We start from the raw sequence: 27,858 nt of genomic DNA, 5'->3' as shown, positions 1-27,858 counted from the left end.
TTTACGCACACAACATACATTTACTGTACTGTACTTGGCTGTTACCCTGGGATCTGACGTAGGCTTGCAATGGGCATAAGAGAGATTGATTGTCGAAGGTGTAATTAGAGTTGTTGTGCCATCTGTTCATGAGACAATCATTATGTACATTGAGGCATCTAATACATTGCCAAATACAGTACACACGCAAACAAACATAATCTGGTTTGTTTGTACAGTAGCATGCGCTTCATTCTGGTTGCTTATATAAATGTGGACATGTTGCAAGGCATGGTAGCTACTTTGCAGTGGAAAATATATATGACGACATTGTCATAAAGACCTTTACTTAGATGCTGAATATACAGTAAATACATACAAGGGATGTTCAATACCACTCTTGAGTTGTCATTCATACTGATATCAAGTACCGATACACCTAATACTCCTGATCCATAAAATCTCCCCACCCAAAAAAAACAAAACAAAAACAGACAACTTTAAAGAAAGACATATTGGTATAAATATTCCAACACAGCCTTTTTTTGCATGAAATTAATGGCAATTTTCTATTCTAATGTCTATGTCTAATGTTTTTTTTCCGGAACAATATCAGAGAGAACACGTAATTCTTCGACTACTTATCATTTTTTATGATTGAGTATAAATAAAGAACAAATTCACAATGATAACTATATTAGAACATTACCCTCCAAAATTTAAAAATCATAATTTTGAAAAAGAATAGTTATGACACTCCAGGATTTCAGTGAACATTAGCAGTGTGTGCTGGGAAAAAAAATAAAATAAAAAATTACAATCCACAGTAAAGTTTTTTTTTTTTGTATAATTAGAGGAAAGTCCTATTTATTTAATTAATTAGGCAAAAAAGCTACATTTTTCATGCTATAAATACAAAAATATAGTTTGATTTTTTTTTAATGAATAAATATGACTTTTTTTAAACCTAAAAATATTACTTTTTTTCTTGAAATAATTCCATTTTAATGTAGTATTATTCTGTCCCCCCCCCCCCTTTTTTTTTTTCCAGCGGTCCCAAAACCCCTTTGTACCAAATAAATAATTAATAATGGGGATGTTGGGTGGTGCTCGGGGGGGGTTGATGGGGTCTAATAATTCTCCAAAATGAACACAAATAGAATTGCAAATTGTGAGTCATGCTGACACAAACTTAAGACTGCAGAAGAAAGCTCGCGGCTGCAAGAAAACTAGAAGCGTACACTTGTCTGTTTGCGGTGGTTAACCGTGCGGGGACCTTTCTCCACAGACAAAGTCAAAAGAAGTTAAAAATAAATGAAGCAAATCTTTTTTTACAAATGGAAACAAGTCCTAAAGCGTAACAACAGCAAGTGACGTCCCCAGATTGCACATAAGGAAGCGGAATTTTTGTACATTTTGTACATTCGAGCCTGATCATTTTTAATCTGCACTATGGCGTCATGTATGATCCACCAACAGCTTTATTGTGTATAATCTGACGTGCAGGATTTCTGATGTGATGAAAGCACTGGTCCAGATGGTGCCCCAGTCATGGGCAAAACCTTTAATGTTGGGATCTCCGGATGTATTTGTTATATTTACGAGAACCTGACAGGTGCTTGTTTCCAAAATCTTAATTGCAATGCAAACAAAGCCTCAATGTGCCCAAATTCCAGCCCTTAATCCTGTTTTCTCGTAAAAGAGAATCCCTCTTCATAGACAATCGAGGAAATTAACTTCACCAACCAACAAGACAAGCACAACAAACAACACATGCTTTTCACTTATAACACGTCACCTAAGAACACCAAGGAAACATACATTTTAAAACACGGTCTCAAGAGGGTAAAGTGGGGCAAAGAGAAAAGAGGACAGCAGCTTAAATGGGTCCGTGGCATAAAGAGAGAGACGCCATGGACGGAGAAGACACCAAGATAAAAATAAAGTGAGTGAAGCCGGTGTGTGAGTTATTAATGTGTGCACCGATGTGTTTGTGTTTGTTACAAGCACTGGCATTAGTCACGGCCGCAGGAACGTCTGTGCTGCCAAAGTTTTTACTCGGTCCTCCTCCATGCCAGGGTCAACACACAAACGTGAGTGCCGGGGACACATCATGGGATTAAAAGGGGAAACAAAGAAATTAAATTGTTAAAGAAGGTGAAACAGTGATTAAAGAGTAATGATCCATGAGACAACAGTGATGGACAAACACTAAGCGAGGCAGTGATGACTGCATTTGTAGCAAAGAGCAGATGAAGATGACCGTAGAGTGGCAGACAGGAGCAGGAAGAGATGAAGAGATAGAGAGAGAGAGAGAGAGAGGAGTGAAAGGGGAGGGGAGGGAGGATCACTGCAAGCATGTGAGGATCAAGAGCAACAGAACGCGAAGGAGAGAGCAAAAGAGAGCGCGAAAGACTCGCAGAGGACTAAAGGATTATTAGAGATGTGAGCAAACAGACGAGGGGGACAATCAAGGGACTAGAAAAGACGAGGAAAACATCAAGTAAGTCTCTGTGTGTATGGATGTGTGTTTACGTGAGAATAGAATGAAATACAATCTTACGACCCTCTGTGGAGCCACCTTAGTGTGCGGTGAGCACTTTCAGCTCATTGTGGACATACGAGCAGGTAGCAGAGGTCCAACGGGACTAATGGACCGCTAAAACAAACAAGCAAACAACATCAAACTCCACTGAGAACGCATTTTGCGGCACAGCTCTGCAGACGTGGCGGCAGTTCATCTTTGCGCTTGATTTTGTTCGAGAAGTAACAACTACACAGAGACAGGGACTAAATCCATCCATCCATCCAAATGACCTTTGTGTGTTTCTGCATTCGTGACAATTAACACTTTTTACACCCTTCAATTCCAGATGTTTGCCACTACGTGTGTGAGTGAAAGAGGCAGAGCGGCTCAGCTGATTGCTATTAAAAGCCCATGTGCCAATCGCTCTAATATGGGATTATATTGCTGGGCAATAACCCTCCTCTCATACACTAATGCTGGCCCTTTAGTGCAGGCGGAAAGATGAGAGTCACAAAGTCAGCTTGCATGCATTTTCAGGAATAAGAGTACAGACACAGTTCATTTCTGTGCCTCAAGTTACACTCTGCACTTGGGAACTCCTATGGGGCTAATTATTGGATACTGTGTGGACCTAAAGGTCCTAAAAGGTGTCAAGGGTGCAAACATGCCATTGAGGGTGCCAGCAGGTACACTTCTGCACAATGGAATCTCTAAAATTGATCGTAATCTTTTTGTTTGGCCTACTATTTGCTGAGGTTTTACCACTGTCAAAATGGAAATAATTAGTTGTAGGGTTAAATTATAACCATGATAAAGCTTTTGTAAACCCAGTAATGTTTAACAAAAATGTAGTGCCAAGGTGAGTGGCGTAGCAGATGTATTTTATTGTCCAAAATGTTACACAACTGTAAAACAAAGTATAAAGTATCGCTCAAACTGATATTAATCGACTTTTAACATGTGAGTGACTCCAAACATGATGAGGGGGAAAAAAGACAGTGCCTGTCACATATTTCCACAACAACTGTGAGTCCCCTCTCCCAAAATTTGATGTTGTAGTACCAAGACTGACCTGTTAGAGGCAGCATGAGGCCACAGAGCATTCAGACTTGCGGTAAATGCAAAGAATAAGAACAAGCAGCTGAATCTTGGCTAATTGTTAGCTTATCAGGTTACTTGTGATAACTCCTTTCCTTATGGTTTATATTGTGGCAAACAACTTGGGGGCATGTTATGCAAACACTCAACACAACCAGTTGCTTTTCTATTTGTGTTGGGCAACACAGCAAGTTTCAGGTTGCTTCCTACCTGGCTATTTTCCGTTTAATGTCACAATTATGGAGTGTGGCTCAGACCGGTGTTGACAACAAACAAAGAAGGACTTACGACTTACTTACACTGCAGGATAATTAGCCAAGCTAATCTTTAAGACATAATCAAAAATCGGGCCTTGGCTGATTTTGGCTGCAAGAGAAGGAACATTGAAACATTTTGGCTTGATTGATGGAATGTATTGTATTGTGTAACACACTTTATTTTTCCTAACAAACTATTAGTTTTCTTGCCACTTTTATTTTATTGTAAACACTGAATACATCCAAACAGGTATTCCTTCCTTCAACAATGTAACATTCTAATAACAACACAGAATGGAAAAGTTGTAAGACAATATGGCACAATATATTATTATTATTATTATTATTAATTATTTGTGAATATATACTGCATCATATACCGTCTGTCCGTCTCTCTGTCCGTCCATATTAACGCAACACCACAGGATGGGAAGAACAAAAAAAAAAATCATATTATGCCCGATTATTGGTGTTTTAAGTCAATTATGAGGATAATCTTTAATAGGCTGCATCTGATTTTAGTTCTCTACTTGTTGAGGATGGTCCTCTTGCACGAAAAGCCAAACAAGGCAAAACGTTAATCGTTTCATGTCAACATATAACCTCACGGGAATTCAACTTTCGACTTTGAGCGTCTACTGTACTCCCCCAACGGGGAAACAGGATGAAGAGATATGAGGAAGATAGTCAGGTTCGTGATGGAGAGGTTGAAGGCAACATGAAGAAAGGATGTGTGATAAGTCAGAGCGATGATAAGATGATGGAGTGGGAGAAAAAAAATTGAGTAATGGATGCTCGTGGACTAGTGTGAGCTAGTGCTGTAAAAGACGAGTTGAAATAAAAGAAGAGAGGTAAACTTCAACAAAGGCAGTAAGTCTTAATCATCCTCATTTGATCAAGTGACCACACTAAACCACCGTACCCCAAGCAATAGCAACACAAATCGATTCTATTGTCGATGGATTTGTCAATAACTTGCTGCCCTTAAATATTTCACCCCTTCTCTGCTTGTACAGGTAGCTAATGACTCATACAAAGTGTCACTCATAAATCAAAAGAAGGCATACTTTTTCTTCTTGTGTGGGCTTTAACTGGAACGACATGCCAATATGAATTACATCCTGTTTAGTATGCCATAGAGAAGGGAAAGCTGAAAAAAATGCTGACTGAAATCCCTTGATGAGACACATGACAGGACCTTCCACTGGAAATTGAACTAACTTTGAGTCATATATTTAGCCACTATCCATGGCTCCCATCTTCATTCGGGTCACAGGTGAGCTGGAGGTGGGGTGCGTCCTGGACCGGTCACCAGTCAATCATTGGGTATGCACATTTTGACAAACACATTCACACCTGAATTGACAACAGCGGATGTTAAGCCCAGTCGGAACTTTGCTGTCCAAAAAGAAAAGAGAACTTTACTTGTGATTTTGGCTTTTCACAATCATAAAAACCTTATGATGAAAAAAAAGATGAACGTTCTGAACAGCATTGTGTGTATGCAAAATTCCTGTTATGAACACGCACTGAATGCACCGTGTTACTTCTTGTAAGCATGTAATGTGTACGTTATTCTGCCTTCCCTGACATACAACATTAATTTAAGTAAAAGAGCCAGATCTACTTGTATTTTATTTGTTTAAGAAACATCGCCAGTGCTAATGCTAGCAATAAATGGGAAATCCTATTGACTGGCTGATAGAAAAGTAGCATTGAGTTCTGGGAGTGATTTTTCTTAGAATAACAAATATTCACACACAAACGCTACAGTAACAAATACAGAGAGGCAATATTATAATAGTAATGTTCAATCACAACTTTCTTCTTCTACTCTTTGTATTTTAATGTCACTGTCTCCATGCATGTGCCACACTGCTCCTAAGAGGCCAAAGAGTGCACAACAAGAACGGCATATATTTATATGTATTCATTGTATTCTTATTGCCATTATTTTAATATCATTTTATTTGTTTCTGATTTATTATCTGGGTTTAAATTATATTTAAAGTTGTGTTTTTGTAGTAGTAGAACTAGTAGTTCAGTAATTTTTGAATAAATACTACATTTAGAAATGGCTGATTGTGTTTATTAATTGCGATTTCCACATCAATCAAAAATAATCATGATTATTATCCCTTACTCCCGTAATTGCCTATCCCTTCTGTCATGGTTCAATTTGAAATGCATTATATTAATCAAATCTCACACTTAATTATAGCCCTGTGATTGGCTGGCGACCAGTCCAGTGTGTACTCTGCCTCTCACCCGCAGTCAACTGGGATAGGATTCACCTCACCCGTGACACTAAGGAGGATAAGTGCTAAATGAAACAGATTTATTTTTAATTATAACCGTGAACCCCACCTTGATAAGGATCCAATAATGGAGTTTCTTCCTTAAATCATGTCACATCCCACCACAAATGTTCTCTAGCAGCAGTCATAGAAGCAGTACAAAAAAAAAAAAACTACACAAACTAAAAACGAATGTCAAAAACAACAACATCTTAACAGCTGTAACAAAGAGGACCTACCTGGGAAAAGACGGTTTCGTGAAACAAAGAGAGTGAACAAAATTGGAAAGTCAATTCACCATGAACCCTCAAATTACATTTTCTATTACTGCAATGAATTTGGAACGCGTGTGTGTGGAATATTATACCTTTCCAGTAGATTTGAAAAGGAGAAAAGAAGAAAGAGTTCATTCTGTCACGTGCTGCTTTGCTGGGAACTTTTATGTTTAATTAGGTCGGCCCGGCTGACATGTTTGTCTTTTTGCACGATTTGGAGATTAGCTCTGGTGACATCTGCCTCTTCAGCTGAGAAGCTGATTAAAGCGCATTGTCCTTTAAAATTACAGATGCATCCAATTAAAGTTAGCAGCAAAAAGGAGCGGGGACAAAAACAGCTGGGTTGGTTTTCTGCTTGTTTTGTTGTTGCTGCTTACGGTACTTTTTTCTGTGGTGCAGGCATAAATGTCACATCATGACACTTTGGATGAAATGTTGAAAAGGATAAAGATGGGATCTGCAGAATCACAATATTCAATTCTCAGCAATAATGAATACCATTTAATGGGAGAGGGGTAAAAATTGCAAAAGTATCAGAAATAAAAGAGAATGTCTTCTTAGCACTTTCCCAGACACGTTTAAATATCCATGGTCATATAGTTATGTATTGTATTGTCAACAAAAAGCTGAGCTTTTCTTTGTTAACAAAACAGTCATCACGTCCCTCTTCAATGTATTTGAAAAGAATTGCAGGCAGACAAAGATCTGTGCATGGATCAGGTCTCGGCTTTGTGCTTGTTGCCTTTCATAAATATGTAAAGAAATCTCTGGTGAGAATCTTGCAGCCTTATTTGGATTCATTTGAAGAGGACCCTCAAGGTTATCGCCAATGGGGGTGTATCTTAATTTTCTCTTTCTACGGCCCTTGATATTTAGAAAGAACTCTTCTGTTTTAAATCAAGAGGCAACTTGAAAAGCACTATTTACACCCAAATATAAAAACAGGCAGTTCACGATTTAGAGTGGCATTTTTACAGTGGTGAAGTAACCTGAATTTGTAATACAACCCCCCTGCATAAAGTATTTATCAATATCGTCAATATGAAATGATACATAACAAAATCTGTGTGTATGTTTTGCGGGAAAATAGCAATGTGGCTAAACTCCCCAAAATGCTACGAACCTCAAAAAGTATTTACTGTCTTCTGGAGGTGAGAGTTTGAGGATGGAGAAGCGAAAGGTGTAATTACAGGGCACTAATGCGGATCTCAATCAAGCGCAAACTTACACACATACGCCAATTGCCTGTTGAATAATGGACCTCACCTTGAACTGACATAGGAGTGTAGAGTAGCGTGTGGCTATGCACTTAAAAACATTCTTATACACACCAGGGTAAGGCAAAATTAAAAATTTCAAAATTAAAATCAATTTAGTGGATTAATTTGAATTTGAATTGTCTCCACCCCACAGGATGTTGAATTGAATTTGAATTATGCTAGATGGACGACATGCGCCAAATCTTTTACGCCAACACGCCGAACAGGGAGATCTGGGTTCGTCTTTATTGCCGGGTTAGTGACGACATCCAGCGATAGGGTTTCGTCGTTCGTCGACAGGGGAAGAGAGTGCACACGGCAGCCGGCCGATAACTATTCATTATGGTGGAAACAAAAAGGACTGGCCGTTCGGGAAACGCCCGACATTCCCAATGGCCACTCTCACCCTTGGTTTTGTAACCCTAAGATCTTGCTGTTGTTTTCGGAGGCTGGGTAAAAGGCGGGCTATTAATAGTTTCAAGTTTCTGATGTTTTTTGCCGCCTTCCCTGCTAAACAAACCAGACACGGCAGGACAGGATTCAAGCTTGTCTCCTTTTTATTCAACTCTCTTTCTCGAACAAGCTCGCTCGGTTACACCTCTCTCTTTTGTGCTCATGACATGCGAAGTATACAAAACACTTCAGCATGTAAACTACAAATACAAAACCAGAATTAATAATTCACAAAATAAGTCAATTGCAAGTAAATAAAAATACACATTGGCAAACAATGTGTTACAGTTTTATCTGAGTAGGAATTTAATGTTAATAAAAATCAATTACTACACTTAATGTAAACAATAGTAGTAAATAGTAATGTCTTTACAATAATATTTTTTGGAAATTCATGTTATGTATAGGCAGCTTCAATGCGAAATATACTTTTATTTTGCATTATGAATTTCTTTGAATTGCAATTTCTGCAATTTGAATTTGAATTGGAATTCTGCTTCCTGTTTGTCACCACAATTCACATTCAAATTCAATGATTTAAATTTAGGGGTCATTCTCAATTCAATTCTGCCCAGCCCTGATAAACACATCGTCTATATTGTCAATGTAGACTTCTTTTTTTTTTTTTTACATTAAAATACTAATAATAATCACTCATTGTGTGTTTCGATTTTCAATTGAAAACGAAAAGAACAAATTATATACGTATTCAAAACTCTGCGCAATGCTAATAAATTGTTCAGTGGATTGGTTGTCTGCTTCATGCGTTGAAGGAAGCTTATCCTTGCATGCTTGTTGTCTGCCAAAAGCCAAATGTCTACACAACGTAATAATGGAGAGACCACACAAACACAGGCAAGCAAGCGAACATATGCTCACACAGACCTCAGGCCTGCTTGCACTGCAGACAATTGGTGAGAAGCTCAAACATGCCAACTGGCAAATTAAATTCACAGCATGTAGAAACACATTTCAGTAAATCGAAAACGACGCTGCTCAAAACTCAGTGTAGTGTTTAAAGGTTATGCGTGCGTGTGCGTGTGTTTGATAACAGATGCTCAAGCATACTTGCATTGTGTATTGATTACTCACAAGCAGCAAGTGCAGCATTACACATCTCCCTTATTTACTGGCATGCTTTGATTTCTAGGAGCGCCTCTCTTCCTCTCTTTAGTCTGTAGACGATTCTTTCTGCCACTTTTGAAGATTTCAACTTGGGAAAATTGGCCTTTCCATCTCTTCCCCTGACATGCGTACATTACTCTCATCTAATGCACAATCCTTCTTCATCTGCTCTCTCGCCTCTTATGCTGCTCACTACTTCTTTGCGCCTCCCTGCGCTGCTGTTACCCTTGCGCTCCTCATTTGTCGCCTCCTCATCATCCCCCCGGCCAACAGCATTACCTCCCCTTCTCCTCCCAGCTCATTTTTCACAGTCAGGGGTGCGATGTGGGTGAAATACAAAGAGTGGTGACATAGGCAAGGGAGAGAATCAAAACATGTGAACAGCAATTGAAAGCATGATAAAGATTTGGAAAAGGGGAACCAACATTAACAGTGGCAAGGGGCAGTTGTCGTAAGTTGCACTTGAGCACAACAAAGACAGCGGAGTTTTCTTGCTTTAAATGTGTGAGAAAATACTCCTTGCCACTAGATGGCATAAGTCTATATTCATCATTTAATGTAGCTCCTATTGAGATGTCAAGAATACTGAAACAGTGTACACACATACCGACCATTGAGTCAGCAAAAGTCAGATTCTAAAATGTCTGTGTATCAGTGAATCTTTTTACGCCATTTACCACATTAAAAAACACTTAGCTCTCCAAATACAATAATGACCAACAGTAAAATACAGTTAACACCGCAGTTAAATATAGGAAAATAATATCAATTAAAATGTCTTGCACAAAAAAGTTAAATGTGTATCACACCTAAATAAATGGTTGTAAACAGTTTTAAAAAAATAAAATAAAAAAAATGCAAATATATGTTCGGCCAAGTCAGCAAGATTTAGGCCCCAGCTCATCCATGACCTTGGAGAGAAAAGGCAATTTTGAAAATGGATGGGTAGTTTGAAAAATATTTGCCAGACTAAAGGGTGCTGACAAGCACTGTTAAGGCGGAGGGGGAGATTAAGGATTTGCTGTACATAAACAGCTGGTGACATTGTATTTGGTGTGACCGCCGTTTAGAGAAACAAACCGATGGAAATGAGATGAAGTGAAATTGCCTTCAATTGACTATGCCAGAATCCCAAAGCAGAAACTGGAGCACGCATTCTTCTTAAATATGCAGAAGCACCTGCTGTCAACAAGCTCACAATCTTATACATAAACATTGTCTGGCTTACTTATCTCACTCGCAGGGAAAAATGATCACCTGGAATTTATTTTCCATTTTTGTTTCTTTTATTCACTGTGGTTTTTTGAAAATCAGTGGTCAAGAGTTTTTTGGAACCAAAGTTAGAATGGTGAACTTTTTTAAATACTCGATGCTAGCTATGATCCCTGAGCCAAACATATTAATGCCAAGCTATTAAGATCAATTGCAGCAATGTTTCTGAAGAGCTGTGCGACGCTGACTCACACACGCACCTTTGAGTTCCATAATTGGCATGAACAACAATAGTTAGAATAGCTAATATGATTTTTTTTTAAATTCTTGCAATAATATGCATATTCTTAATCCACACAAATGTTTCATTTTAATTCAACACATTTAATACAGTATGTTTTTCTGGCAGCACGGCAATTTAGTGGATAGCATATCTGCCTCTGGTTAGTTGAAGACTCAAATCTGTCCATAGGTGTGAATGGTTGTTAGTGTCCTGTAACTGACTGGCGACCAATCCGGGGTGTACCCCGCCTCTCTCCCAAAATCAGCTAGCATAGGCTCCAGTTTACCTGTAACCTCAATGAGGACAAGGGGTTAGATTACATTTATGTATGGCAGTGTTTCCCCCAGTGTTTTACCGGCCTGGTGGGCCGCCAGGCTTTTCTTGCCTCCCCCGTCAGGCTAAGAGTCTTGCTTAGTAAGTTTTCTGGGGGAAACCCTGAATGCAGATGGCTTCAATACATTTTTTTCAGAAGTGATTCTCATACTTTAGTTACCTTGTTTAACAATATTGAAAGCACAGCGTCAATCGAAAGTATCTTCGAAAAGGAACATTATTTTAAATACAATTCCTTTTGGAAGTGTAGCTAATGAACTGTTTTTTTTTTAGTTCTTGTAGGAGATAAAGATCTGTTTCTGCCACCCACCTGCTGATCTAATAAGAGCTTGATAGAGTTGTATTGATCCAGCACAGAGGCAACGTTTAAGGCTTACAGATGGTGCTAATGTTTGTATCTTCATGGAAGCCTGGGTGATTATTTTCCTACTAACACTGTCTTTCTCTTTCTCCAGATGCAAAGAGCAACTGCCAACTCATCATCTGCGGGTCATTGGTCAGACACAGGAAAAAAAAAAAAAAACCTTGACAAAGGGAAGTTGCTAAACTACTGAGTGGATCATAGTGACTATTGAGTGCCGAGCTGTCACATTTCAGCACACTACCACTTTCCTGACCCACTTTCGATTGGATGTAATCCGGCTGACTTCGACTGATGTCCCTGCTCGCCCCCTCCCCCTTCAGCTCCTCAGGGGGCTGAGGCAACCTGCCGAGGAGCATGGGCAGGAGGGTGGCCGACCCGACCAATCCTGTGCCTGCACTGGGGGTTCCCCTGGCAGTGGGACGATGGGGCCCGCTGTGCAGTGTCGGGGTGCAGACATCTCCTGGATTGCGGACTCTCCCTTCCATCAAACGACACGTCAGCCAAGCGGCCAACCCGCAGCGAACCCTCACCATGGCAACAAGTGGGATGGAAACAGCAGGAGTTATCAGGTGTGACGGCAACGGTCTGCCGCTGTCCAAGGAGACGTCACAGAACGAAATCAACAACCAGACACAGGATGACATGGGGTCACAAGGGTCGGGCAGTGGCGTTTATTGCCAGATCAAAATGATACGGACAAATCCAACAGACTCAAAAGGAAAAAGGATATCAAAGTACACTAATGGCAGCGTGGTGGGTTCTGACATGTTGGGAGGCGTCTGCACTGAGGCCCCAGAGGACAAAGAACAGAGCCAAGAGAAAAGAAGGGTGCAGTCTCTACGTGGGGAGCAACATCGTTCTGTGTCAAAGACCGGGGGCGTTTGCACAACCGTTCACGCCACCCCGCCTCGGCCCTGTCGGATGGCGATGACCTCCTCGCCCCAGCTGTGTGGAACATGCGGGCGGAAACGGTCACAGCTTACCCAGTGCACAGGCGCATGTCGCAGGAGGGCCACACCTCAAATATCATCCAGCCAGACTTTACCTCACTCTACATGGAAGCAAGGTGCCGTTCAGAACCACTTGAGAAAGGAGGCGGCTTTGGACGCTAAAAACCAAGACGCGCCAGTTAAAACCAGCAAAATTCCACAGTTGTCACACACAATACCAAAAACACACAGTTCAAGCTCCAGCAGTGCAGCGCCCACTCAGAATAAAACAAAGAATCAGCAGCAGAGGCCGCACTCTGCGGAGTTTCCACACTGCAAGGACACGGCCACACAAACAGCTGACACGCACCATAGCAGGACTGGCCCACAAGCACCACTAACAAAATCGCCCACTAAAACAGAAGTAACAGAACCACTTTTATCAGACAAACACAAGCATTACAAAAGTCAGCATACAAATTTAAACTCAAAACCTCTAGAACCTTCCGGTCATACAAATACAAAATGTAGCACCCCTCCAGTCGTCCCTGCAAAAAAATCCCCCAAATCTGCCTCCAAACCATCCAGCCTCATAGAGCCCAACAAAAACATACAACAGACAATAAACAGTCCCAAAGCAAACTCCTCCAAAGAGACAAAACTGAAGAACTACACGAAACAGAAGAGCAAATCTCTCGATGACCACACTCAGTCTTGCAAGACACACAAATCGGCGCAATGTAACGGGGCTCCGGCGGGACTACTGGCTGGGAGTGCACCTCGCGGCCTGGAGAGCAAGTTACAGAATGTGGAGGAGAACCTTATGTCTAATCAAGAGAAGATCAAGGTGCTCCTCAATGTCATCCTAGACCTGGAGAAGAGCAAGGCCCTCAGCGAAGGGTGAGGAAATGCGGTGGTCTTTACGTTTACATTTTTTAAGAGAAAGAGAAAGTTCATGAGCTCACCGAGAGTATTATATTCAGGAATTGATTAAAAAATAGCCTCCACTCTGATTGATTGAATTGATCAATGGCTGTGTTGTCCACCTAATAAATCCCTTACCTCCTAATAAAAACCTGGTGCGCTGAAATTGAGTAAATACATATTCTCAAACATTGGATATAATGTAATGAATTTGAAATGCCAAGCCTGTGGAGAGTCGATGTAAAGTGTATAAATATGTGTAATCCTATCTCAATTCCTGAGGGCATTGAATCAGTTCCTTGCAAATCCTTCACTCTTATATCTCATCTACCTTATAAGGTGAGTAGTCACCATGGTAACACCATTTCTTCCAAACGAGAAGGTATTGACCCAAAGGGGAGAAAAATCATTTCCCCGATTCCTCTCCAGTAACTTCATTCTTGAATCTTTCATACATCCAAATTGGCCTCCGCCCTTGTTTAATTGACCAAACGCTTCCTACTTTTCTCTCTCTTTGACCCAGTTATGTACCACTTACACCTACAGATAAATCGCAGTATGTACTTCCTTACCCTGCTTCTTCATCTTTCTTTCTGCAACCCTAATCACGTTTCTGACTAACAACCCCCGTGTCTCTTCCTTCTCGCCTTCTGCCATCTGCTTCCACCCTGACAACCTGTCTAACACTCAAGTACATTGTTATGTGCTATGATTCATCTCCTATGGCTTCCTACTGTTTGCCTCTTCGCCTTCTAGCTTGGTGCACTCTCATTTTCACCCTTATTGCTCTCCTTAAGCCTACACAATGTTTCTCAAGCTTTACATTTAACTTGTTTTTAAACACTCTTGCTTAATGAATGCTGATCTCACATGATATGATAAATACATGGTCATGCTATTACCGTCTCCGGGATGGCACTCAAAATCTTGATAATATTGTAGATATCATCATGTGGAATTGATTGTCAAAAATGTCAAAATGTATCTCAACTATGATTCATTATGTCTAAAATTAATTAAATCTTAATCTGGAGTGGGCCATTAAGTTGCAGGCAGCAGAGATGCTGTTGATGCAGTCTCTATCGTCTATGGAAACTTAAGATATATCGTACCACACCTGTACCGCATCAAACTAAAAGGTTGTTTCTAACACCATTAAATTTCATGTATAATATGCACCCGTGTATAATACGCCGCCCCCAAAATCAACCTTAAAAAGTAGTTTGTCCTCTACTAAATGGCCATTTGGCCATGCAGTATATTTTTTCTGTTATCAAGAAGTGGACTTCACAGACTCGTGTTAACTCCCATGCTTTATACCACCCCTCGAATTGGGATCATATTTTTTGAAAAGAAAAACAAATGCATATTATTCTTGGAATTTTACAGTAGTGTGCCTTGCTCATAAATAAGATAGCCAACATAATAAAAGTTTGATGTTTTCTAACTACAACAACAAGAATAAGCATTTTAGGTACCAATCAAAACTGTGTTTCTCTAAAGGCAGAATATACAGCATTTGCGTTGAATTTGATTTGATGATAAGGTAAGTATATCATCCCAACTACATTGAGCCGGTAATTAATCTCCCCTCAAGAAAAAGAGACCTAATTGTTTCATTGGCACGTCTGTTTAACACATGCAACCATCGCCAAGTTTCACCATGTAGCGTGTCCACCTAAACTCTTTGAGTGCCCTCGTCTCCTCTCAGGGTAGGCAGATGTCCCGCACAGCAGGCTAATCCCTATCAGATTACATTTGTGAAATGCAATTAAATGTTTAAGGCTCCTAAATGGAGTGTGCAGGCACTCCCGCAATGCGTGCGAATAGCTGAGTATTATGGACATTTATATCTCATGTTATAAATGTTGAAAAATTAAGGATGGAAAAGTCAAGATGAATGTGGGAATGAGTATAAAAAATGCGCAAGTAAGGTCAAACATGAGTTCCGCCCACAGAAGGAAACTGTGATAAAGCAAAGAGATTTCTGCTGCTGTGCTCAGCTAAAATAAACTATCAAGTCTTGCTTTTGTTAATGGTAAATACAATAGCAGTCTTGAAATTTATCTTTAATTAATTAAAACGGCTATTTTATTGACAGACTTCAGTTGTCTTAATAAACTTCAATTGAAAAGGAAAACAAAGTGTTCTTTCATTGTGTGCCAGCCCTCTATTTAAAATGTTCCCAATTACCTCAGACTGACTTTGCTTCTGCAAAATCTTAACAACCACCATTAGTTATACAAAAAAATCTGCCTTCATGAAGATCAATAGAATAGCAGACTTCCGCCAAGATTTAACTCAAATAAAAATCTATGTCTTTTTGTTAGAGAATCACTCATGGACAATGGGGCCATACCAATTTGATTCTGGGCCAGGAGGCAGTTGGTGTTGCTGAAGTGACAGACAGACAGAGAAAAAAAAAAATCATTTTGGTCACTGGATAGGGGTGTTACGGACAGATGGGATAGCACCAGTTTGGATTTTGGTGAAGGGTCTTTCCAATGTTGCAGAAACAGCGGAACGAAACTAAATTCATCGATTTTCTCTGGGCATTAAATCGATGGCAAGTGGACGGTTCTTTGTCTTAGAAGACATTTAACATTCAAAATATAACACATTAAAGCTTCTACCCTTCATTCACATCCTTCAATGATGCAGTTTGTTATTATTTAAGAGCCTAATGGCCCAGGGATAAAATGTAATTCTAACTAACCAATAAACAAAATAATAAATAAACCAGCCAGGCCAGCAGTAAACAATAATCTCTTTTGTTTCACTTTCCTTAAAACTTTCAACTTTCAACAAGTTTGAATACAATGCGGTGGCATATTTCTTTAGACAAAGTTGCACCTGTTGGATAACCACATCATGTCTTGAAGATTAAGATCTAATCATAAATGCCTTCTCTGGCTTTAAGAAAACATTCGGGACAACACTCCTGTTCAACAATTTCACATCCTGAGATCAATTGCGTCGGTAAACCTCAAATGCTATTTTGGTCCCTACAACAAAGAGACCCAGCTGTGTGCAAGTTTGAGTGGGTGGAGATCGCAACGAAGGTTGTGACATGATGAGAGTACAACTAAAAGAAAGCAAAATGACTAATTATACCAATTACACACGCTATTTTTATATTACTATTGTATATGTGTGTCTTTTATTGAAAAAAAAAAAAATAATATATATATATATATATATATATATATATATATATATATATATATATATATTCTTTATTTCACCCCTCATGAGCGCCGTGAACACCGCCGCTAACGCTATATATATATATATATATATATATATATATATATATATATATATGTATATATATATATATATGTATATATATATATATATATATATTGATGTGTGGAATATTTAACTTCAACCTTAGCCTATAGAGAAAAATTGGGTATTTGTTTTTGTAGAATTTATTGTAGTTATACGAATCATACAGTATATAATGTTTTAAGTGGCATTCCATGTGTAATTTATTTAACCCCTTATGTATGAATTTTCTATTAAATTATATGATTTTTTTTCACAAGGAACAGTATTTTCAGAAAAGAATATACATTAAATTCACAAGAAAATAAGAATGTAATCAGATTTTGCCTGATATGTTATGCACTTGTTTGTTGTTGCTGCAGTCGAAGCTCATACAGAACGGGTCAGGACATTAACAACTGTTCCACCTGCCAAAAGACAGCCTGCATCATCTACAGGTAACGACAGACGCTAATGAACTGGGTGCATAGTACGGTACATAATGTCTTTTGATGTTGAAGTTCCTTTTTTTCCCCTCTTTGCTTTCCCGGCTTCAAAACAAATTCATCATACAATTCTTTTTGTTTTATTTTTCATTAGCTCTTCAGTCTGGTCTTCTGCTGAACTTGCCCTTTCTGCTCTTTCTGATACTACAAACAGTACTTATTTAATCCATCACAGTTTTATATGTATGAAATGTATGAAGTCATCTCTCATTGTTTAAAATCAAATTCGGAGTGATGTGATGCGCGCTCTCGGCAAGTTGTTTACAAAAAGCAACGTTCTGTGGATGTAAGCACATCACAACAACTGATCAGTTGTGCTTGTTTTTGTAGTGCGGGTTTAATACCTTGCTAAGTCAAAGCGTTGCAAGATACTGTGCAGCTTAAGGGTGTGTGTTCTCACTGTCTCATACAACATATACCTGTTTAATCCTCCCATCATTATGCAAATTCTCATCCCGTGAAAGTAGCCTAATTTGCATTTCATGTCATGTGTTGTAGCCTGAATCCATGTGCCCATTGCCAAAAGCCGTTATCACGTAGCTCCAATGGAATACAATATTCCCTGCAAAAATGAAAATACAACACAGGTGCTAATAACCACACAAAACAGAAGCCTTGGCTTTGTTTGTCACAGATTTCCTATTTATCAATTTCATTTATGCAAGCAGGCCATGATCAAAGTACAAATACAAAGTAGACAAAATCATGCACTCCTCAGAGGGATTTTTGCATCCTGAATGATAAACACACAAAGAAAAAGTCAGACATACAGTAGGCAGCTCATGTTTTTTGCAAATGTACAATAATGTATTCATCTATTGCTTAAAGGCAATTCCTGTCAGCAGCAGAGTTTGGAAGTGGGGGATTGAAACATCAACTCTAATGATTTGTGATTTTAAAAATTGGGTTTTGATGTAGGCTGGCTGCCCAAAGCTATTTTGCTTTTGCCGTTCTTAATTAAAGTCAGTGATTGGAGACAAAAGAATAAACTTTTGACAGCCCCTCTGTTTTCATCTGTGAGCTTGAATAGCTCAAATGGGCAGAGAGGAACAGAAATTCAATATATATTTCATAACAAAACAGAGCATATCATAACAAATATTCAAAGTTAGAGGGGTTTTGGCTGTAATATAGGGAATTAATCCCTGACACTTTCAAGTTTGGATAAAAAAAAAGAAGAAGAAATTGTCACCAGTAAATAAAAGGCCGAGGTGACTTTTAACTACTCATTTATCTCAATCATATTGGATCAGTGTGTTGCTGTTATGTGAGGACAATGAACCCAAACAATGGAAGGGAAAAAAAACTGAAAAATGATGAGGACCAAGTGACAGTTTGGCTTCTGACTCCAAAGAAGATGTACCGCACACATTTGTACGGATCCTTCACCTCAACTACCTTGGCCATCTTGTGTCAGATGTTTAACATTAATAGGGTTATTGAAATGACAAAGACAAAGGGTCATAGCAGATGCAGCAAGTGGAAGCAAAGTCTAAAATGTTCTTATATATTCTCACAATAAGAAAGTCCATCCATCCATCCATCCATTTTCTTAACCGCTTATTCCTCACAAGGGTCGCGGGGGTTGCTGGAGCCTATCCCAGCTGGCTTCGGGCAGTAGGCGGGGTACACCCTGAACTGGTTGCCAGCCAATTGCAGGGCAACAATAAGAAAGTCAGACAGACGTAGACCGTGACAGAGACAAGGTGTATCATGTTCTACAATATGTATGTGTATACAGTTAATGGACAATGTCTAGTCTGGTGCATCATCCTGACATCTTTTATTTATGGGAGTTATCTTTACCCATTAGGGTTGTAAACCTCCCTCCCTCCTTTCCCTCCCTTCATCCTTGATCTGTTATTCAGTGTGCAGAGTTCTCTCCATTGTCCTCTCTCTCGCAGCGTCTGAGGCCCTCACTCAGCCTCTTATCCAACTCCTCTAACAGCTCTTTTGAGGCCATTCCTTTCCTCGTTCACTCTGCGCTGACCTCAGATTCACCAAAGCGCAGATAGCTTTCAAAATTCCATCTCTCTGGAAGCTCTCTTTTCTTCCACCAACAGAGTCTCTGTGCAATCTCCCTCTCATCTCACGACCACTCAGCGACTGCAAATGACCATGTTGGAAAGTCATTGAAACAAATCAGTCCAATAATCAATCAGGGGTTAGCGTAGACCTTTAATTTGCCCCCATTTCACCTTTCCACCTGTCTGCAAACGGTTGAAATCAATTCCAACAAAGCAAGTCCCATGAAATCATGCTTGGGTGAGTTTGGTGTTGATGCCAACAAAAACAAATAGATTGTGAGCCAGGTCCAACGTCAGTGACCTCTCATGAATGGACAAACAATCCCACAGATACACTATAGTTCTGGCAAGAGTAAAAGCTGCACAAGGAGGAGACCAATTCTATATTTTCGTCTATTTCTTTCCTATAGTTAATGTATTCCTGAGAAAAAAGAATATTTAGATTCCATTCATTGTATAGAAATGATTATTACTAACTTATGTATCATTGATATGTGTAATTCAATTATTTTTATTAGTACTATTTACACATTTAATGTATATATACATTTATTTAATGTATATATTTTTCAACTCAATATTTTTGTTCAGGCTATAATTAATTACTTTTTAGTTATCTATTCAAAGCTACTCATGTTAAATGTATAATTATTGAGGGTCTCATTTAATTAATATTTTCTTAATACCAATCATAGTGAAATAAAATTTATATAATTGCTTGTAATCTTTCACCTCATTTTAAATTGATTAAATGTGAGGTTTTTTTTCTTGTTTAAACATAATGAACATTTGCCCCAATACTGTTTTTTTGTTTTGTTTAAGTTTTGCTAAGCCATTTTGGAACACAGGACAAAAAGTTGTTCACTCAATGTGAATTATTGTGAAGGAACTGGTCATTTTTTGCAATTGTTATTGTATAATGTGAGTTATGTCAGAAAAGTTCTAGGACTTTTATTTCAAAGCCAAGAGGCGAAAAAACTCATGATGACTTCACCATGAGAATGCACCTGCTAACAATGGCCTGAGCATCTGACGGTTCCTGGCTGAGAAGGACATTGCCACACTGGAGCAAACTCCCAACTCACCTTACCTGACTCCGTGTGATTTTTTCCCCCCCCCTCTTTCCCAACATCAAAGGGTAATCAACGGGATGCATTTTGAAAACGTGGCCGTGACAAGGTTGTGGCAGAGAAGGCTGGTGAAATGCGTTAGACTCCAGGATGATAACGTTGACAGGTGAAATGGTTTTGAAATACATCTTTTGAGACACCAGTCTTGGAACATTTTTGACACACCTCATATACAGATATATCAATGTCCCTTAAGCAGTGATGTATGCGTGGGAAAGTTGTGGGGGAGTTAAACTGGCAGAAAGACTCAAAATATATTCCCATGAATGTTTTTTTTTTTTTTTTATTCTTCATCTACATTTTTGTTGTACACATACACACACTGACTAAAACTACACGGTGAGTAAAGGTGTGAGGAGCTTCCAAAAAAATGACCTGCAGCAGTGGACACTTCAGAGAGATTGGGTTGGGAAGAGTAGTAGCGGGGGGGGAAGCCGGGAGGGTTTTACTTTGAACACATCACACAGACCATCCACATTTTCCACATCCCTTGCTTGTGTACTTCACTCTGATCGTTTTATTTCCAGCGCAACGATTCATTCTCCACTCATCTCAAGAGATAAATAAAGAAGGCTATGATCATGACAAAAGATACAGAAGATGCATGCGTTAAGAACAGAGTTGACATCTTGATTTTAATGCATTTTCACAAGCATCCGTCGAGGTGTCAGAGTTTTTTCTCTTTAAATTGATATTTCCACCATCCTTCTCTTGTCTGCGATAACTTGTTAAATGGTCCTCATGACTGTCTGAAATATGAGCCTTAACATAAAAAAATAAATGCAACTAGATTTGCAACATTAACCCTGCGTCTAAACTGCGGCCGCTGCTGCGTGTCCACATTAACCACAACTCTCTCCCTCTCTCTCTGCAGTGTGGAGCACGACTTCCGCCAGCAGGAGGGACGCTATCAGGGGGTGATGGAGTCGCTGGAAGGAGAGTATGATGTGCCTGCACCCCTTCTGACCAAAGCCTCAGTGGCCACTTCCCAGGCTAGCCGGCCCAGCGCCAAAGCCCGCGTCAAGAAACTCCGCAAGAAATGTTTCTGGTGGCTCTGATAGTAGCACGGCAGCCTCTGAGGGATAAGTGTGGTGGAGTCCAGAATGTTGCACTGCAAGGGAATCTTACTGTGGAATTGTGGCTTTGGAAAATAACTTGGAATGGGATAAAAATGTGAAGTTTAAAGGAGCTGCTAAACTTCCAATGTACTGTACACCAGACCTATTAATTCATTTTCATTTTGTGGTCCAAATGGGGAGCCTGTCTTCCTATTACATAGCCTGTAGCAAACAGATGGAGCGTTTGCCACTTGGCAAAGTGTTTGTCCTGGAAGATGCATCAAAAGTTTTTTTTTTTTGGAATGGATTCATGCATGAATCACAATGTGGCGTTTGGCTTAATTACGATGGAGAACCAAAATTTAGAAGATCCCAGGAAGCTAACAGCCTAATGTTGGTACACTGTTTCTAAAGTTGAATGTAGCAATAAGTGAAACATCAGTGAGGACGTGTGGAGGAACTCAAGCAGAGGAACTCAATAGAGCAATAAGGGGACAGCCTATTGGGTGGAGAGAGCAAAGTGTTTGAAATGTGTATGGAGAATACATTAAGAGACAAGATGATGGAGCAGCTGATCACAGACTGACAGGCTGTCGCACATTATTAACATTTGTGTCACCGCTGACCCACTGACTGATTGATTCTATCCTGCATTCCCATTCAAAGTGGAAACCACAGGCTCAAACTTTCAAAGTGTTCTCACTTACAGTACATTCAATCAGGACTCGTACACATGCAACGAGTGAATCTGTTGCTTCATATGCATAGACCAGCTATGTCTTCATTGTTGGTCGCTAGTTTGTATGAAATGGTCACAAATGTGCCAGCAAAGTTAAGGCCAATCTGTGGCCAAAGTAGCAAAATAAGAACAAAAACGTCCATTCAATATATACAATTGGTTACAGACTAATACACTCTGGATTGGGCTAATTTGTAATTTGTAATATTCTGTACACAGAGGCCACAACATGAATGATAATGTCAATTTCTGTTGCCACTGTCAGAGAGGCATTACTGAAAAGACCCTGTAAAGTGTTTAAAGATCATTGCTGAAAACTATCAAGGATAGAAATACAGACGCTCCCCACCTTACGAACGAGTTACGTTCCGGACGATCGTTCGTAAATTGCTTCAGTGCTATATTTTGTATTATAATTTATGTTTAAAGCCTATATAAGTATATTGAAGGTTTATATAATTATGTTTAAGGCTTGTACAAGTAACCTGCATTGGTTTGTACTGAAAAAAACTTTTAATAAAATGGAGAGAATACGTACAGTACTGTACTACGTATGTTAGAGAGAGAGAGCGAAAGACACACACACAGTATGTACATGTACGTAATAAGAAATAAAATGAAGTTTAACTTACTTTTGGAAGATGTACTCGATGCTTAAGGAGATGATGGAGGAGGAGGAAGAGGAGGATTTTATATCATGAGAGATTCTTCGTCGTCGCTGGAATCGGCTTCAAAAGTTATTTCCTGCTTCATGGGGACGAGCGTTTCTTCCTCCTCCTCCTCCTCGCCACGTTGCTCAGCCTCCAATGAGCTCTCACAGCGCCAATCATCGGTATTAGCGGCGGAAAGAAGCACTACGCGCAATACAAAATCTAACTTACAGCATTTCTTTCCGAACATTTTTCGACATACTGTACGCGCAGAAATGTTCGTATGTACCGTTGTTCGTAACTCGAATGTTCGTAAGTAGGGGAGCGTCTGTATGTAGTACACACATGCAGAGATATAGCCTTAAACTATTTTTGACCATTTCACTTTTCCTGATTATTATTTTTTTTTTTTGGGCATGTCTAAAACAGGACCAAGTGATGCCCCTCCCTCACTATATAACAACTTGAGCACTTCCAATTGCATCAGCGGTTATTTTTGAACAATTGCAACATACAATTAGCTACTAGCTCTGCCTACACCCCGAAAATACAGCTTTCCTTCAGATAGTCAGATGGCGTGGCAGTTTTAGAGTGCCTCATTGTAGGCCGTGAGTGTGTATATATTTATGCAACTCAAACATAAAGTTATGTGCAGGCATAAGAAAAATGCCAGATGAATATCATCCATTTTCTAGGTCTTAGTACTGGTATTTGAGTGAAAGTTTTGAGCAGAGGCAGTTTTAGAGCATTCAGCGGTTTGAGAGTCGAGAGAATGGTTTCATTTTTCACAATTTTGAAGCCTCATGTTATACACTTTTCAATTGTTTTTATTGTAATCTTAATTCTTCCGGATTGTTAATAACAGTCTTCTTTCATCCATAAGATATTTATTTTCATAGAGACTTTAACTATATGGAGATTTTCATAGACAGATGACTGGGCTGTGTCTAATAGATTTTTAATATAGCTAAAGAACTTGACCAAAATATTACAAACACCTTTCCGCAGGGTGAAATGCAATACCACTATACTGTAACAAATACAACCACAATAATGCATTGAGGAAGATCCATCCATCTTTAAACCACATATCCAGGTTGGCCAACAGTTTAGGCAGGTAAGGGTAGGTAAGCCCAGAATTACCTCTGCCCAACTACTTTGTCCAACTCTACTGGGGGAATTCTGGGGCATTCCAAGGCCATTTGGGAGCCATAATAGTCTCTCCAGCGTGTCACCCTCCCGGTGGGACATGCCTAGAACCCCTAATCAGGGAGGCATTTTGATCAGATGCCCGAGCCACCTCATCTGGCTCTTCAGCGGCTCGACTCTGAGGCCGCCCCGGGTGACCGAGCTTTTTTCCCTATCTTTAAAGGGTGAGCCCAGACACCCTTGGTGAAGTCCAATCCTCTCTGGAAAACAATCCAACTTACTGCCGGCAATGCAGAACAAACTCTGACATCAGTCGTACAGGGATACAAATAGCAAATATCTGACAGTCTCAATCGAAACTGAACATTATTTACTCTATGCCTGCAGAAAATTTAGCTGGGATCTCATTTGATACATGAAAATGATGTTGTGGCCTGCCAAGATGAACAGATATTTCAAAATATAGAGTATAAATCTGACACATAGCCTTAAAGCTGCTGCCTGAGTATTCACACTACAATAAAGATGCTTCCACAAGACAAAATAAAACCCACATCTCATCAAAATGTGAAACAAGTCTGTTTGTTAGGTTGACATAGTGGATTCCATTCAGGTGAGTTGACAGTTACACAATTCATACAGCTGCAGATGTTTTATTGTTAGACGTGAACCAATTGTGTAATATAAAAACACACATGGCTGTCTTTGTAACACAGTCTCTCACACACAAACCAAGACAATTCAGTTGCAACAATGCAAACCTCTCACCTTGTAAGCACCCCATTCAGCTACAAGCTAACAAGTAGCCCACTATTACAACGCTGGATGATACTACACACGGAAATGGAGCAATCTATTTGAAATGTTGTTTTTATTCCAAAGCTGTCCCGTAATGTTGCCCATGCTTCTCCTCATATTCCTCCCATGTGTACAATAAAATTGTGTATTTTCTACAAGGCGCACTATTGCTGACTCAACATGAGCTCGGACTGTATAAATTGCGAGTGCGCTATTCCAAAACAGCTCCCAAAGAGCCAATAAATTTGTCTGATATACTATCATATTATTTGCATAGACATGACATTTAGCAACAGTTAAATCAATCACTCCGTCACGGGCCACAAAATTAGGTACACTTCCTCAGTCTAATGAAACCAATACAAGAAACGTTCAAAAGATGATAACGTTAAGTTTTGATTGAAACTGTAATTATTTACTAGTATCTATTATTATAGTAGTAGTTTGCCATATAAGAATGCTGTGCATCACTGCATAGCATACTGTAAACAACAAAATAGGCACACAGTGGAACCTTGATACACGAGTGACCGGACATACTTCACGGGCAGTGAACTCAGCTCACTTACGACAAACAGCAGTTAGGAATAGTGAATAAAGCTTCAAAAATGAGGCTTCAAGCTGTTTAAAGCCACTTCCAGTTAAGGTTTACTGTCAAACTAAACGTTAAACAAGGAGAATTACATCTTGTCGAATTAAAACAACCACATACTTTGCCTTTAATGCCTTGAGGCTAATGCTCATGCATAATGGCAAACGTAATAAATGGGCTAAAAAACAAACAAACATTGATGTGCTGTGTTAAAATGCTTCAATGAAAGGATATTCAAACACAAACAATGCAGCAAAAATTATATAGGGACAATCTAACAATACTCGCAGGCATATATTCTTTCTACACCGACAACTATTACTGTAAGCTTACTGGGTCACTTAGGCTACGTTCACGCTGGAGGCAAATGCGACCTAGATCGGATTTTGCGAACTGTATCTGACTTTTTTTATGCCAGTCTGAACGGCTCAATTCTAATTTTTTCATATGCGACCTGGGCCCCTTTCATATGTGGTCCTAGATCGGATACGTATCCGAATTTTTGCAATGTGACCGTCTGACAGCTAAGTTGCATATATCCGACCTCGACATCATCAAAAGTCCAATATGTGCTTTATTTATGCTTGAGGCATCCGCGAGGTCCGGGAGACGTCACGCAGGTGAATCGGCAAAGTTGTTTCGAGTAACAGTTGTGACTTTATATTTGACTTTAATTTAATTCCACTTGAAACATGAAGTATACAGATGACATTTGTGGTGGTGATATTAGTAATTTAGGTTAATTTATGATGTGTGGCAATGACGTGAAGTCATCGTTAGGGATAATAAAAAAATAAAAATAAAAAAGGAGAGGTCTCCGTGAGATGAGGCCCTCAAAAAGGCTCGCCTCATTTTCGCAAAATATTATTTCTACCGCCTCCTGCATCATTCCTCTGTAGATATGAGATGGTAAAAATATGAGCCCCACGAAGGACTTATAAAAGTCCGTGGCCCTGACATGCTGGACTATACGTATTTACTTCCGTAAACACAGCGTTGTGAGTGACGTCGTAGCCTCTTCTGCGCATGCGGGTCACTTTGGGGACGCATTACATCCACACAGCACAGACAGAGGTTGCAATTAATAGGTAATGTGAATGCTTACTCAAAAAAGTCGGATTTCACCAAAACATCGGAATTAAGCATTAAGACCTGTGAACATAGCCTTAGAAAACTCTACTTTGTTTGTTTATGACTGTGTTATAACTGCTATTTATCACGATGAACAAACTGCCCATTTACTTATTTATTTTTAGATTGAATTTAATTTTACTTTACTCTTTAATTTTCCAGGTAAGGCAAATGAGAACAGATTTTCTTTTGCAATGTTTTCCTTACTAACTGACAATTTTTTTTTTTTTTTTTGGAGGAAAGGGTTGAACAGATTAAAGGAATTTCCATGCATTTTTATGTAAAGGTGAGTTTTGAGTTATGAACATGGTCACAGAATAAAAATAAACTTGCATTGCAAGGCAAGAATACAATTTTAAATGGTGTTGTATGCACCACAACAAAATCGACACAATATAACCGGCATAGTGTTAAATGTGCACAAGGCCACAATAAAGGACCCATATAAATGGTTCCTAAGATGCTTAAAACCATTTATAAATAAAATGACGCACAAACTAGCATGTTCAAGCTACTGCTGCACTTTTACTGCAGTATACAGTAGCTACTAGTCAAAACTCTAGTGCTGTTGCCAAGTTGCTTCTACCACTGATAAGTGTCAAAGGTAAGTTTAACAAAGTGCTAAGCAGAGAAACATTAACAAATAAACAGTGTCAAAGCCACCTTGTGTAGTGTTATGGTTAAAATAACACCCCTCCGACAGGGTCAATTAAAAGTGAGCATTATCATTGTTGTGAAATGTATTGGTATATATTAGGATAGAACTCTTGTACTGAATCTCCTTTGTTTGCTCAAAGTTACCTAATCAATTACTATTGTTAGTTAGTTAGCACAATATAGCACATACAATGAATGACTGTACTGTACTTACAATTAGTGCATGCTCTCTGCCCATTGTGATGACTGTTTGGTTGATGATCCTGAGCAAAGAATCCACAATGTCTTGGATATGCTGAAACGTTTCCCCCTGAGAACAGAGCCAGGCAAAAGAAAAACAAATACAGATGAGGATGAACAAGAAACAAGGAGCTCAGGTTCACGTAAAGACGCTCAACTGTGAAAATGCAGCCCAGCAACGTTTTCAAAGGTCAATTCAAAACAAACAACAACACAGGATAGAATCTTCACCATGCAGAAAATGAGCCTCTGTCAAATGTAATTATTTTACGAGTGGACTTTTTTGAATTGCAAGAGATTCTGACATGCAGATGAAGATGCATGTGTGTGTGTGTGTGTGTGTATGTTTATGTAAACCAAATGTATTCCCTTTGGAGACACTTTAAAGATGAGGCCTATTCAAGGCTCCCTCTCATTCTATATTCCTGAAGTGTCATTCCCAAACCCCTTAGCTGAAATGCTATATAGTTATTGAAGTATTAAATTGTAAGAAAGGAAGAAAGATTGGGGCAAAGTTTGCATTTCCTTCCAGTACTGCTCCAGGCAATGCTAGAGATGCAACACCATTGCTTCGAGGAAAAATATGAGAAATACAA

At 39.3% G+C, this 27,858-nt stretch overlaps 2 protein-coding genes across 3 annotated transcripts in view; one reads left to right on the top strand and one right to left on the bottom strand.

Moving 5' to 3' along the window:
- dock2 (dedicator of cytokinesis 2) overlaps positions 1 to 27,858 on the bottom strand; it is a 139,391-nt gene that overhangs the window by 25,593 nt on the left and 85,940 nt on the right. For both annotated transcript variants that reach the window (XM_077578871.1, XM_077578872.1), the window contains one exon: positions 27,237 to 27,332. In XM_077578871.1, the coding sequence (XP_077434997.1) occupies positions 27,237 to 27,332 (96 nt within the window). The remainder of the gene's footprint in view (positions 1 to 27,236; positions 27,333 to 27,858) is intronic.
- On the top strand, positions 2,341 to 27,858 carry insyn2b (inhibitory synaptic factor family member 2B). Its single transcript, XM_077578873.1, has 4 exons — positions 2,341 to 2,482; positions 11,554 to 13,291; positions 16,969 to 17,043; positions 21,123 to 27,858. Exons 2-4 carry the CDS (start codon positions 11,817 to 11,819, stop codon positions 21,304 to 21,306), a joined length of 1,734 nt encoding a protein of 577 aa, XP_077434999.1. The 5' UTR covers positions 2,341 to 2,482; positions 11,554 to 11,816; the 3' UTR covers positions 21,307 to 27,858.

Source organism: Vanacampus margaritifer, chromosome 10, assembly GCF_051991255.1.
Source record: "Vanacampus margaritifer isolate UIUO_Vmar chromosome 10, RoL_Vmar_1.0, whole genome shotgun sequence".
NCBI classification, from domain to species: Eukaryota; Metazoa; Chordata; class Actinopteri; order Syngnathiformes; family Syngnathidae; genus Vanacampus; species Vanacampus margaritifer.
This window is presented reverse-complemented; position numbering and strand designations above follow the sequence as displayed.

Bases quoted from the DNA above. Each gene is read 5' to 3' on its own strand.
- insyn2b (XM_077578873.1), top strand. From the start codon at position 11,817: ATGGGCAGGAGGGTGGCCGACCCGACCAATCCTGTGCCTGCACTGGGG. The intron at 13,292-16,968 runs GTGAGGAAATGC...TTGTTGCTGCAG, and splicing joins AGCAAGGCCCTCAGCGAAGG to TCGAAGCTCATACAGAACGG. The intron at 17,044-21,122 runs GTAACGACAGAC...CTCTCTCTGCAG, and splicing joins ACAGCCTGCATCATCTACAG to TGTGGAGCACGACTTCCGCC.